At 37.8% G+C, this 17,052-nt stretch overlaps 1 protein-coding gene across 1 annotated transcript in view; it reads left to right on the plus strand.

Annotated features, from left to right (window-relative positions):
- Positions 1 to 17,052, plus strand: part of CDKAL1 (CDK5 regulatory subunit associated protein 1 like 1) — a 430,469-nt gene that overhangs the window by 276,208 nt on the left and 137,209 nt on the right. The window contains exon 11 of the mRNA XM_037382142.1: positions 4,633 to 4,778. Within this exon, the coding sequence (XP_037238039.1) occupies positions 4,633 to 4,778 (146 nt within the window). The remainder of the gene's footprint in view (positions 1 to 4,632; positions 4,779 to 17,052) is intronic.

The following is a 17,052-nucleotide window of genomic DNA, read 5'->3' on the forward strand; positions in this document are numbered from 1 at the left end:
ATTTCACATACATTTTTAGATTCCAAGCATAGATGACTTTTATTTTTTGTAAAATCAGCTTAAAACAAATTGTGCTACTCTTTGACCTTTTCATTCCTACATGAAATGTCGTTTTCATGTAGCCCTTCCCTTTGCTCATAGACCTATTATTAGATTCCAGGGGATGGGGGGAAAAGGCAATCAGCTGTTTCAGTCATGATTAAAGACAGAAATTTTCTTTCACAGTTGTATAATTTCAAAAAGTTGTTTGTTTATTGTTTCCAGATGGAAGTAAAATTCTATGTTGCATTTTTCCTTCTAACTGAAATATGCAATTATATCTAGTAATGCAAAGCACTTTGTAAAAAAAATATAATTATATATATTTATAAAAAACAGCAGGAAACAGATGTTTAGCTTAGAATGTTGAGACACTGTAAAGTACAAGTATGCATTAGCCCATGATATCCTTCAAGTTCTCTCTGGGATATTAACTAATAGTTTTATTAAGTGATGAAATCTAGTGTTCTGTGTGCAATCTGTGGTGTGGGAAAATCTGTCAGCATTGACTAAGTATGACTGTTCAGCACATAGCTATAATTTAATCAATCCTATGTGGTAATGTACGTCAGCGTAGTTTTAGGGGTAAGGAGAGTAAAAGGGAAGACTGGAACAATCTTACCTTAAAGCACTGGGTTAGAATGTGATATTTATATCCTAACACTTGAAAAGTTTGGAAGATTGATTTATCCAGATTTCTGATGTAATCATGCAGAAGTTCTGTTTAGTTCATTATTCTGTTTCCTTCTGAACCGTGCACTCCAGGTTTCTGGTTATAAAAGGTAAATTTGAGAGCACCAGTGGTACTTAAGTGGGTTACGAAAAAACAGTCGGTCATCAGGTATTTCTATCTTCTGTTCAGTTTGTGTTAATAATAATTTGTGTTCTGCTAAATTCTGCTAAACCAAGTTTCTGGTTATAAAAGGTAAATTTGAGAACACCAGTGGTACTTAAAAGTGAATTACGAAGAAACAGTCGGTCATCAGGTATTTCTGTCTTGTGTTAATAATTTGTCTTCTGCTAAATTCACCAAGTTAATAGTTATGGTCCTGAAGTACTTGGTAAGAAAACAGATTATTAGTAGGAGCTTTTATTCACATCTATGCCTGCAGATAGAGGAATGTACTCAATAGGACTTCAGTGCTTAAAGCACATGCAGCATATTTTGTGTAGCTTTTGACATAGAAAGAAAGCAAAGAAAGCACATCACAGTAGAATGAGTTGTTTGCAACCTCGTCTTCTCTAGAAGGAACTTGGCGTGTCTAGAACGTAGCTGGAACTGGTGACCACAGCAGCTGGGCTGCGTTAGGGTTTCCAGATATGTAAGGGGTGTGTTGTATGTGCATTTCTGATGGTATGGCAAGCCATTTACTCTCTAAAGAATGCAAGATCATTGATATTGAGGGACTGATGTGCGTCTCTCTAAAAGAAGATGATCCATTGGACTAGTCAATAATATATTTGAGCTTATATTCCTGGCTCTTACTGCATACAGGGAACTGTAGGGACAGTTGAAAAGTTTTATTAGTTAATGCCAGGCATTTTGTGTCCCGTTCGTACAGAACCGAGGGAAATGACTTCCAATGACAATAGTTGTCATTAACCCTGAGAGATACCGACACTAGTGATTGCAGAAGCCATGTGATTTCTTTTTTTCATAAATGGGGAATGACTAGAAGGAGCAGTTCTGGCTGGAGGCTTGTTTAACTGTGGCTGCTGAGCGCTATCGGTGTAGTTCCTCTCACAGAAAGTGGAGCTGCCAGCTCCCTCTTGGCCGCATCCTGCTGGAGCAGATCAGATGGGAGACCAGCAGGATTCTGCGTGTTGCTCTAAGATAAGCAGCTAGTGAGTTTGGAATTGGCTGGATGTTTTTCTCAGATCCTCCAGATAGGAAAGCAGGTTTTAGATGTTAGGATTTGGTTTTCACGTTTCATACTTAGCAGGAAAATTTTCATATATTTTTTTTTTAATGCAAAGAAGAGAGGAGGACAAATAAAACCAACATTTTCCCATAATTAGAGAATTTCCTCACTGGTGACTTCAAAACTCAAAACTTTGTGGTAAAACAAAGTACTTTCTTATTCTTTGCAATGTATGGTGTCTTTAACACAGGTGAATAGAAGGTAGTTATCCTTCTTTTATTATTATAGTTATTAGTTCCTGTTGGCCTGCAATGTGTGGCTAATTTTGTAAACAAAAAAAGTGGCTACTATGATGGAAAGAATCAATCCCTATTTTAAGGTTAGAAAAACGCTTAAAAAGTAAGTGTGGTTTAGTATAAATGCAAAGGGGAAAGAACAAAATCTTAAATTTTTAAATGTAATATTCCCCATGTTTGTATGGGATAGAAATCCATTTTTTTCCTATCAAATGATTCTCATCCTTACAAAACCTGGAATAAACCAGCACTTTTGTAGCTAGAATTCTAATAAATACTTTATTACCTTCAGAAAGAATTCACAAAGTGGTCACATATTGAAGAGGCTGTTATTCAGAAGATGCCAAATTTGAGAGGAGTGAGAAAGAATTAAATTTTTTCCTGTGTTATTGGGTGAGTTATTTTTAACAACTTGGCAGATTCACAAACATACTATGAAACTTGACTTTTATTGGTTTCTTATAAATCTGGTTTTGAAGATTGAAGTGCTTTGAACAGAGATAAGCAGAATAATAGGCTTGTGGTACATAGCTTAGGGTCCAGCCCTTTTGCCATTTCTCATATTTTAGAAACATATTTTATTACTGATAAGCAAAAAAAATCACAGATGACTACTAGGATGCTTCATATGAACTACATTTAACAGTATTTTGTAACACTTGAAAGAGAAGGAAAGTTTTCCTCATTTTGTTACTTTATTTTACACAGTTTCATTTTGCAAATAGATTGTAGCTGAACACCTGAAAGAATTATTAAGGGCATAGGCAAATGATTCCATTTGAAACAGACACATCAAGTTTGTATGGGTGCATGGTGGCCTTTTCTGTACTCTTTTATTCATGAAGCCAGAAGCCGGGTTCACTGCACACAGCCTTTCTGTGCATCGAACGGTATGCCCTCCGTTATCGTTAGTCATTACTGTAATGTTTGCTTTACGTACCTGAGTAGATACTCCACTGAATAATGTAACCACTTCTCTTAGGCATTTATGTAATAGGATCTTAGAAACTTTCAGAACGGCTTTCAAAAGTGATTTGGGAGAGCTGGGGTTTTACACACAGATGTTGGTCAGATGAGAGGTGTGTGTCGAGAGAGTGGTTTTTATTTCTTGCGCTAAAAGTCAATGCTTTTTAAAGGAGGGTGCTTGAAAGTGGAAAGGTACAAGGGTATTTACCTTCTCTTTGAACAACCTAGGCCAACTTTGTAAAAACAGAGGGGAAACCTAGATGTGTGACAAATATTGCGGGTTAATGATCTGGAAAGAAATTGTAAATAATTGCAGCTCGCAACTCAATCTGGCAGCAGTATGTGTCGTCAGACATAGTATCTCTGCTGTCAAAGTGGAAAGGAGAAATGGTCGGAGGAGCCTGCCTGGAGCATGCAGAGTGCAGGGGCAGCTGAGCAGGCAGTGCGGTGCTCGCCCCTCGGCAGTGCCCTGTGTGCTCACCGTGGGCCGGGCAAGGGGACACCGTCCGTGCAAAACTGAGCGGGCATATAATGTGGTTCTTTGTCCGAGTTCACTTATTTTTTGCAAGGTCAAGATTAACAGGCCATATCGTACTATATTGCACTTAATCTAGATGCCGTTTTGTCTCAACTTTAAAAAAAATATTTACATTTTCTTGCTAGACTGTATGTCCTTAATTGTATAAATAAGAAAAATGAAAGAAATGTGACCACCATCATCTATTCTCCATCTCACGTTCCACCACCCTGCCAATCCTCAGTCACGGGGCTGGTTTGGCTTTGATTTGGGGTCCTGTTTGCATTTTGTTATTACCTTTACTTTGTTTTCTTTCTGACCTTTTGGACTTGTACAAGATGTATAACATCCTTTGTCTCTTTTCAAGATGTCACCATGCTTTTAGCTGCCCTCTGATTAGTTCTATCCATTTTGTAGCCACTTAGCTTTAACTCCTGGAGTCTTATCTCTGAAATAACACAAGCAACATATTTCAGACCAGTATTGGGGCAGGTTTGCAAATGGCCAGATACACCTCAATTAGCAAACTGCCAACTTTAAGGGTTCTCCAATTAGAGACATTCTGTTATTGGTATCTGAGAACTTACTTGACTCTGTCAAGAGAGCAGCTCACCCTGCCATCTTCTGAAATTGGAAACAGCCACTGTCTGAAATCACCAACTTTCACAATACTTTGCTTCTAAAATTTTGTTTTAACTGAATAACCAGTACTATGTAGGGAATGTTGTCCCCATCTCAAAGGAAATGCAACCCCATAGCTTTGTTCTGATTTTCAAATTAAAAAAAAACAAAATTACTTCCAGGTATTTTCACCTGTCCCTACTGTTTCAGTATTGTTTGGGTTTCAGAAGTATTACTACTGCTACTTAGCCCATGTATTAATTTAAATTAGTTTTGTGTGTTGTTTCCATGCTGCTTTAAAGCTTATTCTTTCTTTTTTAATAACTCTTAGGAAATGGCAAAGATACTCAACCATCCAAGAGTATATGCTTTTCTGCACATACCAGTCCAGTCAGCCTCTGACAGTGTGCTCATGGACATGAAAAGAGAATACTGTGTGGCAGACTTCAAACAAGTAGTGGATTTCCTTAAAGAAAAGTAAGTCTACTAATATTTGAGAAAATAACAGTGTCCGGTTTTTTGCAATGTCAAGAACATGTGGCTGAAAACACAATTACTTGCAACTTCATAATTAAGGTAAGAAAAAGAATGCGCTTCTTTAAGCTTTCAAAGAGTTTTCTGGAAGCCCCTTGATGTGGTTTGCCTCTTTGCTTGAGCTTTTATAAGCATCTTAAATCTCTGCATGACATGCTTTTAATTTGTCAATATATTCCTAATCTCTTTCAAATAATACATTCTTATGTTATTTTTTTATACTTAAACTACTATATATAGACTGCTTGAAGTTGAAGTTATTGAAGTTGTCTTTAATGTGGCTTTTGAGCATTGTATACTTTGTGTACTGGAGATGATCCAGCTCCAGCAAATGTGAATGAGTTGGTTTGCGTTTTGTTGATTTTTTTTGTTTGTTTTTTCTTTAATAAGTATTTTATGTCCTATAGTTGATGCACATTTACATCGATATAGTAATACTCTAATCTTGCTTATGGGACTGATGATTTCTAGGATTATTTCAAAATTACTTCCTTTAGAACAGAGCTAATAGTGAGAAATAAAAGAGGGTGTCACAATGTGTTTACTTATGCTGACCTGAAGATGGTAGTTACATTCACCTGCAAAGCTTTTGTAACTACAAGTGGTAATTTAATATCCAAGGAAGTCTTTATACCTTTTACAATTTAATAGTGACATATTTTGATGGATATTTCTATAGTTGATTGTCCTTAAAATAGCTGTCTGGAGGATTATTTCTGTTACCTTGTTTGGCTACTTTCTCTCTTGATCTGATTTTTTTGTTGTTGTTGTTGTTTGTGTGCTTGTTTAAAATGAATTAAAGCTAGTGGAGTTGTACCTTCGACTCTTAAATTGCACTAAAATACTTGCACATAAAAGAATCAAATTTTCATAATCACTTTTTCATGATCATTGGAAAATCCAGCAGCCTACCTATGTAGAACGCATTATGCGAAGGGCTCCGTGGGAATTATGATATGCAAGAAAGAAAAGCAAACTGCGACACGATGGAATCTACTTTGCAAACTCAGTGTAGTTTATAGGATGTAGTTTATAGATGTGCCTGTGTCCTGTCAGGCAGCTGATGGAGTGGAGCTGCTTGTCTTCATACAGGTTGATTGGACACTGATTTTCCACCCTAAAAAATGCACATGATTTCTTGGAACTTAATTTTCCTGTGACTGTGGGTTCGAGTTAGTTTTTAATTAACAGATACATTGTATTCCCACGTATCTTAAGTGGGAACTGTGTCAGTTTATGTCTTAGTTGACTTGAAGCGGATTCATTATTCTCTTCAGTAGTTTTAGAATTGGCATCTATTATCATAACAGCATCTGGATTTTCGATAACCTAGTATAGCTGGCACATGTTGGGGCATATGGGAATTTATTAAATCATTCAGCTCTTACACACAGAAAAGAGTGAATTACTTAATATCCAAATTTAAAACAGCTGGTCATTGAATATGCAGTAATCTATGACATACGTCTTTTTCCACAGGCTTTTTTGTAGTGAACTTAACAAGGAAGAAATAATTGGTTTGATATCTTAATTTTAAATAATAATAAACTTTACTTATCCTCCTTATTAAGAAACTACCAAATTATCTAGTGGTTCCTGTTAGAAAACAGTCTCCAAATATTAAGATGGAAAATTCTTTGCACCATATGGCATCAGGATGAGGAAGCTATGCAAGGCAGAGAAAATGTTTTGGATATTTGAACATGTGCACATCTGTAAAATTAATTCCCTGCCCCCCCTTTGCACTTAAGAGCATAGTGTCTTAATTTGTAGTCTCTCCTCTTATGGCAGCAGCCAGCTATTACATTCCTGTATAGATATTCCCATAAAGGTCTCAGCACAAACTTTGCCAGGACTTAACATTGCTGCAGACAACCCCAGAGCCTAGAGCCAGAATAGCTAAAATTAAATATGTGTTTGAACTACTTTAATAGCCAAAGGGATTATTTCCATCTTCCATTTATCAAAAAGGAAAAATAAAGCAAAAGTAGAACCCCCTATATCTCCTTTTTCTACTGCTAGGGCCATAAAGTCATCTAGAAGCTTCCTACACACAAAATGTACAGGGTGTTATCAGCAGATTCCAACTGGCACCTTTGTCTCTAAAATGTGACATCTGCTCTGATAGTATCTTCACCTAAAACTCTATTAAACCCGTAATTGCATAGGCTGACCTGCTGAAGAAGAAAAGCCACTCATCAAGGAATTATACGGTTATAATTTAAGTGCTTACTAACTTGAGTTCAAGCACCTAAGCAAATAGAAATGAAGCACGGCAAGTGAAAAATGAAGGGAAGAAGGAAAGGAATGAGCCTTGTCATCTTGTTGGGTTGTGAACCCCAAAGATACCGAGTGATTCCTGAATCCTTCTTTTCTCAGTCAGGCCAACAAAACACTCTGGGACGTTTTTCTCCCAGAAGAAGGAGCAAAGGTCTTTTCCTCCTCGGGAGGGCCAGGACTGGCTGCGGAGCTGGCTCCCTCGGTGAGCGGGTGTTACCCACCTCCTGCTGAGCACAGAGCGCCTCACTGAGAAGCTAGGGTACTCCAAAGCTATTACTTTTTGCACTGAATCTCACTTTTTAAAAAAAGAATGGAGCATTCTAGACCCTCTGAGACTGTGAAGTTAGACGTGTCACTTTTTTCTTCTCTTTGAGGACTCTTTCTTCAGGCAGGAACCCTAGAAAGTAACTTAATGAATATTGATGTTCTACTGCAGTCTTTTGATATGCATCGCTTTGGTTTTTAGGGCCACTCTCCCCAGCCAGGTGACAACATTTTTGGCTTATTATGAAGAACAGTAGCAAAAGTATAGAATATAAGGCCAGCCAAACAAATACATTCAACTGAAAAACTGAACTGCAGAAGTCTTGGTTTATCCTTTTTAAATAGTTCCTTCTTTGTTATGTTGTACTTTTTTGCACTGAAAATTCAGATATTCAGAAAAATACTGTTTTGCAGTTGATAGGTCAGTAGCTGATCTACGGATACGATATGTGTGTGTATATATATATTTACAGAGAATTTATTTGTAAACTATGTTGGAGAGCAACAGCATAGAGGAAATGAGGATGCGCTGATTAATTTAGAAGGTGACCCTGTACAACCTGTGCATCGTCTGGGGGGACTATTGCCCTAGTCCATAGTCATTAGGAATCTCGCAATTCCCGATTCCTGGGTGAGATACTAATTTCAATGTGTTTGCAACTAAGTGCAAGATCTTTAGAGATTGCGGCTTTGTAAATTTAACCCAGAGACCAATCTACTCCTGTATCAGAAAGTCTTCTAGCTGTGTTCTTCTAGCTGTGTTCTAGTCTTCTTGTTGTGTTGTTATATCAAAATGTGAGTTGTTTTTCATGTGATCTCAACTTTCAAGATTCAGCATAAATTATATTTTCTAAAAGGTGATGTTTGTAGTTGCAAAAAGAGCAAGACTGCTTTAATTACCTCGAAGTTTTGAAAGTTAATCCCCTGAAATTTACTTTTGCTGATAAAAGCAAACAACTGGAATATATTTTAGTCAAAGAAACCTGAGATCTGAATGTCATATTCTGTAATTGCTTGAAAAATCAGCAATGTGAATATATACCCATTTAAATAAACCCTTAGACTGGTAATGTGCTTTCCAAATTCCTTGTTTGCTGTTGTTGACCGTACTGTATTCTCTTACCTTTCTGGTTTGTGAAGCGAGTATGATGTTTGACAAAGTTTGTATTAATCTTTCCCTATTACTGCTTCTTGATAAAGTAAGAAAATTGCAAAACCAAAATTTAGATGAATAAAAAAGGGAGGGAAATTTAGAGCTAGGCTGAAACACTATACCTTTCTGGTTTGGGAAATAGCATAATGCTGAGGAAAGCTGGATTTCCCTTGCAATTTGTTTTTGTTTGTGTTCTGAGAAGCATAATATTAATTGTGGGTGGCTGCTGCTGCTGTTCCCTTGAGATTGTCTCATAATTCATACTGGAAACGTCTGAGCTTTCCAGTGTCATCTGAAAGCCAGAGCTTAGGCTGCCAGAGGGGAGAAGCTACAGTTCTGTCAGGCAGAAAGTCCTGTTCTTTTTTGCACTATTTCTCTCTCCTCCATTAAAATCAGACCTGCTAGCAAGCAGCCCTAACCTCTGTTACTTTTAGCAGTAATCAGGTATCAATTTTTCAGTATATGTAGGTACATAATTACAAGCAGTTGGAAAAAGAGTAAAGGACGAAAAGTAAATGGGTGCAGGGGAAAATAAGTCGTGAGCTTGAATGAAGATTAATCACTCGGGTGTAAACTCAAATTTTAGTTGCCCAGCAATTCCAGACAGCTGCTGAACATCTGAAAAAAGGTGGAGATAATTGTCCAAATGGAGAGAAGGTGTAATGTAGTCCTTGGGGACAGCTGGCTTCAGGGAAGCCCCCTTCCTCCGTGTTGCTTTACAAGGAGCTCAGCCATCAGATGGTAGCTTCAGCAGCTTCCTAGGCCACCTCCTAACTCTGTGTTTAAGGATTTTGGGGGATTCAGCAGTGACTGCCTCGCGTTTCTTTTGATCTGCCGTGACTTTTGTCTCTTGCTGCAGCGGCACAGGCTGCAGCGGCTCGGCGGTTGGGACAGGCAGCTCGGGGTAGAGCGGTGTGGCTGGAGCAAGGTGGGCTCCCCATTGCGCTCCGTATCCACCTTGGCCTTGGCTTTCACAGTAGTGTTGGAGTGTCTGGCCGACACTTTTCCCATTCCGCTTTCTCACTAGAATTTTGTCCAGTATGCTTCAGTATGGCTGCTCTCGCCTTTCGGAGCAATTGCTCAAGCAGTAATTTGTTTCCCAGATTCTAGCCTTTTGTTACAACCTTGTTCTTATCTGGGCATCGTAACACGTACCATAAAAGCTTATGTAGGCAATCAGCTGTTTGTCACGGTCTCTCTCTGTATTTCTTGTGCGAGCATCTTGCCATCCAGAAGTCTTCTGCTCAAAGATTTTCTCTATTTTCTGATTTTTTACCAAAATCATGAACAGGGAAGAAGTATCTTCCCAAAAGTTTGTTTCTAAATACTATTACTTGGATGATCAAGAAAATTCCAAGCACTGTAGTTAATTTGTAACTGTGGTTTTTTCCAAAAGATATCCATGTAGTTAGTTCTTAAATATTATTAAGTCCACATTGAAAGGTAAACAGCTAAATGAGTCATCATCAAATTAGCAGCTATTCCAGCCGACCTGCGGTTATGAAGCTACCCCAGGTCTTGTGGCAGTGGTATTGTCTTCATCGTTACCCTGCCAGTTACTGAAACTGGAGTTTGAAGGCAGTAAGTAGAATAATTCTAAAATAACCATTTACTATTTTTATATACATTTTCCTACTCGCTTTCAAAATCCAGGTAATTATGAAGTAGACTGGAACAGCTCCCTCACTTTTTGGTTTTTTGTTTTTTGGGGTTTTTTTTCAGCATGAATGTGTTTCACTTTCTTTCTGAAAATGCGCGTTTGTTTCTCAGGGAGAGACACCGCTGAGCTCATTTTGCAGATGTGCAAATTGCGGCCCTAACAAACCGTGACAAGTCTTTCAGATTTAGGCTTTTTTTTAATGGGTTTTAGTACATCTGTTCTGTCAGTCTAACTACTGCAAATGCAAATGTCATCTGTTTAAAATCCTTATGAAGTTTTCTGCTAAGAAATTGCTGAGTCTATTTGGTACTTATCTGTAATTTTATACCTCAGTCTCTAGACTCTTTGTCTTTTGTCTACGCTTGGAGTCTGAGCTAATCACTTTACCAAATGCGTGTCTCTTTTTTTGGTGTTTTAAATGAATTGAGTGTTTGTAAAAAGTATTGAATTGACACCAAAAACTAAAACATGGGGTTTTTTTCCACCAAACAGACACAGCACAAAAGTAGGTTTAAGTTTGTGTCTGGACTCACCCTAGTAATCAGTGGTGTAATCTCTGGTGGACTACAAGCTGCTTTTACCACAGGATTAGTTGTCTTTAGATGTCATGAAATGTAAATTTGGTCTCAAATAAACCAGCTGCTAAATTTATAAGTCTTCCTGCCTTGCATTTGATTCACAAGGTCATGGAAATTGGTACAAGTAGGTGAGAAGTTTCAAAGGTGCTGAACACTTGCAGATCCATTGATTTCAATAGGATATTTTGAATATTTGGTGACGTCTAACTACCTAAATTTAAAAAGTATGTTTTTCTTTGGTACTGACTGGGGAGAGACGAACATTAGGCATTCCAGGATAGCTTTTTTTTGTTGCTTTAACATTACTCCAACCAAGCTGAATGTTGTTTTAGGAGGGCAATCTTTCCATTTTGGCTTGTACTGCACTTTGCCCTTTCTTCAGCAAATGCTACTGTACCTGTATTTTCCAGCAAGAGGATATACTGAGAAGATCTCCTGGAAGCAGGAATGGATGAAGGGAAGAAAGGCTGCTTACAAATATCTGCATTTTTTTAATCTCATGTCTTCACTGTTTTACAGATTGTTGAATCAGATTTCAGTTAGTTCATGGAGAGACCTCTCACTGCCGTGGTTCACATCATTAGATCTGTTGCCACTTTATAAATTGCTAGTCACCATTTTATAGCATAGTCTTGCATGCCAAATGCATCAAGGATATTAGAGTTTTCTGGGCTGTAGGCTTTGAGTTATTCTATTGCTTGTGTGTCAGGACAGTGGCTGCCAGAAGTGCATGCTTTCTTATACTTCTGGTGGTCTCATGCCTTGTAAAGTCTGACCATTAAACTCATTCTGTAACAGTGCTGGGGGAAAACATCATTTGCTGGAAGGTGAACAAAAACCTGCAGCTGAAGTTGGGGTAATGTGGAAATTGCATTAGACTTGTTGCGGTTGTTACTTGTAGAACTTTACTATAGGCACTTAAAAAAAATGTCTCTTAATAACAAGTTAGCTGTGGTTTGTCTGTATTGAACAACGTGAATGTTTGTCAAGTTCCCTTTACAGCCTTTACTTTATTATATGTGTGTATAGATAAAAAATTACTAAAGTCTGTGGCTGTATGACTGAAAAAAACCAGCCTCACTTGTGTTTCTAGCTTGACAGAAGTCTTTTGAAAACACACAGGGTGTATAGCAGAAGTTTTAAAGACAGTGTTCTCTAAAAGTTCAGGTTTTCTCCTTTTAGAATCTTAAAGATCAATAAAAATAATTTCCTTTGATATAGTGTGACTTTTTCCTACTGGGAGCACTGTTTTGTGTCTCACTTTACAAGTTATTTACTCTAAAGTGTATGCAAGTAATGGTGCAATGGGTTTTCTGAAGTTTCAGGGATGTTTCCTTAAAAGTAGTTAGGTTTTACTTAGTCGTGTACCCACAAGAAGAGTTGGGAGTGAAGTGTGTGTAGTATTTTTACACTAGATTCTGTTCTTAATAACTGTAATTAATATAAAAGACAAGCATTTGGTTCCCGTAAGATACTTTAAAAAAAAACCAAACCAACACAAATATTTGCTGTTCACTGTTATGCTCGTCCTTGCTTACCTTTTCATGCCAATTGTTTCTTCCAGCCAACTGAATTCAGGTTTAAATGAGATTGTAAAGTGCACGGACCTAGAACTGTTCCATAAGGAAAGTGACTGAGTCAGCTCAGAGGACTATAGCACACGGGTATGGCTATCATTAATTAGGGGTGTTACAGGTCTTTTATATGTGTGGGAAAATAAAGCTAAAAGCCCATGGGGATATTTCTTTGACAGTTCACCATGGTCGTTTTTCAGAATCTGTGTTTCTTAAAGAGAATCATACCTTTTTTGAGCAGATACGCAGTGCATGACATGGTAACAGTACTCTTTTTAATAAATATTTGTTTTCTGCATGTGTGTATCCTACAGCTACAGTATTTGCCCAACCTCACAGCAGGCGTGTGGCTGCAGTTCCCATTTTCTTGTGGCTTACCGTGTTGCTGGTTCATGTGCTGAACATACTTAGCCTGAGGATGTACACATGTAAATACTGAGGTCCGCGTTGAGTCACGCTCTGTGATGTTACCATAGAGTAATTCTAAAGTTACAGACGGCTTTGAAGATCAGATGGCACTAAATGTAACTTCAGCCTGTTTATTTTTGCGAAGATACTGTTTAGGAAACTATGATTTCAAAACATCTATATGCTCCATATTTTTTGATTTGAAGCCTCTTCAGCTTCTGGAGCAATTCAGTTCTGCATTGCTGTCGTGTTTAAGCAGCATGTGCATGGTTCTGCTCTTTTACAGCATTCCCTTCTAATTAATACACATATTTTTCCAGAGATAGAGAATTGTTGTGAGAAGGTTGGGGTTTTTTTCTGGCTCTCCAGCTACTGTTCCACTCCCGTAGTAGAAGCTGGAAGGTGAAGCCTGGGGAGAGCCCGGGATGAGCACAGCTTGCTCTGGGTGCTGGCTTAGCGGGCACACAGGACACTTGTCCTTCAGATGCTTTGAGGTCACAACACTGTGATGTTCTGCTTTGGCCAAATTTTGGAGGAATACTTTTTTGAACAGTTGCTGGAGACAAAAGATGTGCTTCCTTATTAAATACATAGAAATAAATATTTAGTCCTATTATTTTACACGTCATAGAAGCTGGCTTACTTCTTTTAGTAAATATAACTGCTGAAGTTGTTTAGAGTGGTACTTTCTGTATGTAGTTATGGTTAGGCTTTCCTTTTTCTGGGAAATCTTATCTACAGTTTTTTTCTGCAAAATCCTAGCGGGATTGTTGTTAGACGAGAAGAGTAGGAATTAGTAAAGTGCATCCAATTCCCAGTTTCTTAAGTGTAGCAAGATGGTATATTTTTTCTTTTTTCTTTTCTCCCTGGGGGCACGTGAATGTGTTTTTTTGGAAGTAGTGATATGAAATCTGTAGTACGTTTGAAAGGAAGGAAATGTACATCTAGGTCAGAACTTAGAATGGAACTGGGGGGAGTCTAATTTGTTTTTAAAACAATAAGAACTTCAGTTCATGTTTATTTGCTTAATAACAGATTGATTTGACATATAGTTCTTGGGTTTAATTTGCTGCTGAGCATTTAAGATTTCCAAACATGCGTTAAGATACTTAAGTATTTACTGTGTTAGCATATTAGCACACATACAAATATAAGATGCATCATGTGTCTACCTTACAGTGCTCAGATGTGAAAATTCTGATGATGGTATAAAATTTTCAGATTCAAGACATTTAAAAAAATAAAGTATTTCTTCATTTACGTGTATACATTTTTCTGATTTTCAGCATAGTGCTAAGAAATAAATGAATTTTGTAAGCCATATTATTTTGATTGTATAGAACAATATGGCACAAAAGAATTTTTGATGAAGGTGGTAGCTGGCCAGCTGATTAGAACTGAGTGAAGTTACATTTGTGTCAAGCTTTCAGGGAAAGTATGTTGGAAAGAATGATTGAAGAAATAAAAAATGCAATACTTGTGTAGCTGATAAGTACCTTTAATAGTTATCTTCTGTAACCCTAAAATGCTGAAATGATGAAAACTAGTAAGTGCAAATACACAGAAGTTGTTAAACCTCTTTAAAAGTATAGCTATACAATTAAAACACCATTGCATGCAAGAGACGTGATAATTCTGCTACCCAGAAGTTTTCTGTATACATTTGTTTGTGGGCTATGATATAAATTACTTTGGGGAACCTCAGCTTCATATTCATGTGCATCTTATATTGGTCTGTAAATTCTACTCATGAGTTGATGTTTCACCTCTTTATAATGAGAATGAAATTTATAGTTGTAAAGTTCTCACTTATTACATGGCAAAGTAAGTGCAAACCTGACATTTTAAAAGGTTCATGCAGAAGAGTAGTGAAAGTTTATTTTCCACAACTGAATCGCTTATCGCTTGCACTTGACAGTTTTTTATCTTTATGTTTTGTTTCTCATCATGATGTAGAATTCTCATTTTGTTTAGTAGGAGAAATTGCTACAATACAGGTGTTAAATTACTTCATATCAGGAGGACAATAATGCACATATGGTCGTATGTAAAGGCACAAGAAGCAATGTAAATTCTTGTCAATACACTTACCAGAAATTTGTGATTCAGTTGCAAGTTCAAGCTGGAAAATAAGTTACTGTGTCCAAACACCATATGCACAGGAGAACATAAAGCTGGAGTGTCTCCATTTCTTCTTAAATCTGGATAAAATATTTATTGGCAAAACCCAGAGGTCATAGAAATTAATTGTCTTCTGGATGCTGTGTGAGATGTCTCCCTTGCTTGGCCTTCAAATGAGCCATGACCCTTAGCAGGAGAGACAACTTCTGAGATCAGAACGCGATTCCGTACAGACTCACAGTCACCCCTGGGGTAATAACTTCTGGGCATTGCTAACCCTGGTGGATTTGAATCAGTGTCCCACAAAAAGCTTCATATTAAAGACAGGTTCTGATCTCTCTCAACTGTTTATCTCCACTGAAGGATTTTTGTTAAATTCAATTTCAGCATGAGCCTTCAGCTTATTTACAGCAGTAAACAGTAAAACCGCATCTGAAGAACAGGTCCTGCGGTCATTTGGAGCTCTACAGCTGTATCTGTGCTTGTACATCCCACACTTACTGGTCACAGTTATTTTTCAGCCCTAGTGCTTGGCGAGAGATGTCCTGTCAGAGGGTGGCCATTTCCCAGGCTCCAGGGAGCAAGAGGCAGGCAGCCATGGGTCAGGGCTGAGCAAGGCTGGTGGCATCTCTCTACGGTACTGAGGTGGCCGCTCCCACGCTGCGGACTGAAGGACTCACAAACTCAATCCTAAAAATTGCCAAGGCATCCGGCTGGACTCTGAAGTGTGGCCAGCAAACTGTTTTTCCACATAGCACATTCTCCTGGACCTCCCCCACCTCCATTAGACGGAATACCTGGTAACACTGGTTCTAACGCTGAACTCTTGAGGAACCAGACTTCTGTTTCATTTCGTCCACGTCTGTCACATACTGTGTACCTACACGCTTTGGAATGCAGGAGGATAAAACACATGCTTTGCTTGGTTGTGTTAATTTCAGTTTATGATTGTGTGATCACTGACATTGGTTATAAAATCGTAACAGCTTGGAAAAAACATGGCAGTAGATTCCTCTTTTTTAATGGTATGGTACTCTAAAACGTTTCTCGTTTCCAAACCGGAGGAAGCAAATAGGGTTTCTCTAAATCACCTTTTTATCTTTGCTTCCTTTCTGCTTCCCTACCTACTTGACATCTTCCTTTATGTAGCTCTCGTGGTACTAGCCCATGCGCACTGTGTAGTGGAAGGTATTTTCCAGGCAGTCAGGAATGATGGCTGGGGAGTTCTGCCATGGCGTTGTATCAGCCACTGGCATCTGCGTATGAATTGGGGTCTGAAGTTACTTTCACCATAGTTTATTATGATCTTGCGTGATAAGCAGAATAGGTGCGACAATATGTGACAAGACACAGACAAAGGAAAATTGGAATTTAAATCCACCCAAGTGGAAAATGCAGGGGATGTGTTTTGGGGTTTGCTTTTTTTCTGGTGGCTGTATTTAGTAAATACAATTTATGTGCCTTAATTTTGTGTGTGTCGGTATATAAAATGATTATTATGGGTGCAGCAGTGTGTTGTAAGTTCAGTGTTGTGGGAGAGAAGTTTTCTTTACCCAGTATAGTTATCAGCAAAAATATGTTTAAAATAATTTGTAAATGAAACCCTGTAGAATAAGGAACTAATCAAAAGTTTGGGCATGGTTTTGTGACTTTTATCAGCGTTGTACTTGGGTGCATGCATTGTTATGGATTGACTTAATTTTAGTTAAACACCTAAACATTTGACTGTGGTCATAAATTATGAATTTAAGCACGGCAGTAATACTAACCGTGTCCCAAGTTCTTCTAAGACTAGAAGGGAAAATGTTCTGTAAGTCTGATCCTCAGTGCAGAAGCTCTTCTAAGAAAACTTTTAAAAGCTGTCTTGAAATGTTAAAGTGTATTTAAATCACTAGAATAGATACTACCTAAAATTATTTTCTGTATCTTTCAAACAGATATTCTCTAGCCCTAATTTGCAGAGTGCTATTTAATAGTGCAAAGCACTATTTCAGCATTGACAGCCTCATGTAATTGAAGCCAAATATCTTTGAGTCATTCTACTTCCTAATCACTGTTGTTCACACATGCCATAGAACAGGGAAACACATTTAAAATACTTGGCTTTTTATTTATTTATCTGCTTTCTTTATACTTCTTAACATGTACCTATGCATGTGGATATCATCCTCCCTTAATT

The sequence above is a fragment of the Falco rusticolus genome, chromosome 3 (genome assembly GCF_015220075.1).
Source record: "Falco rusticolus isolate bFalRus1 chromosome 3, bFalRus1.pri, whole genome shotgun sequence".
In the NCBI taxonomy this organism is placed as follows: domain Eukaryota; kingdom Metazoa; phylum Chordata; class Aves; order Falconiformes; family Falconidae; genus Falco; species Falco rusticolus.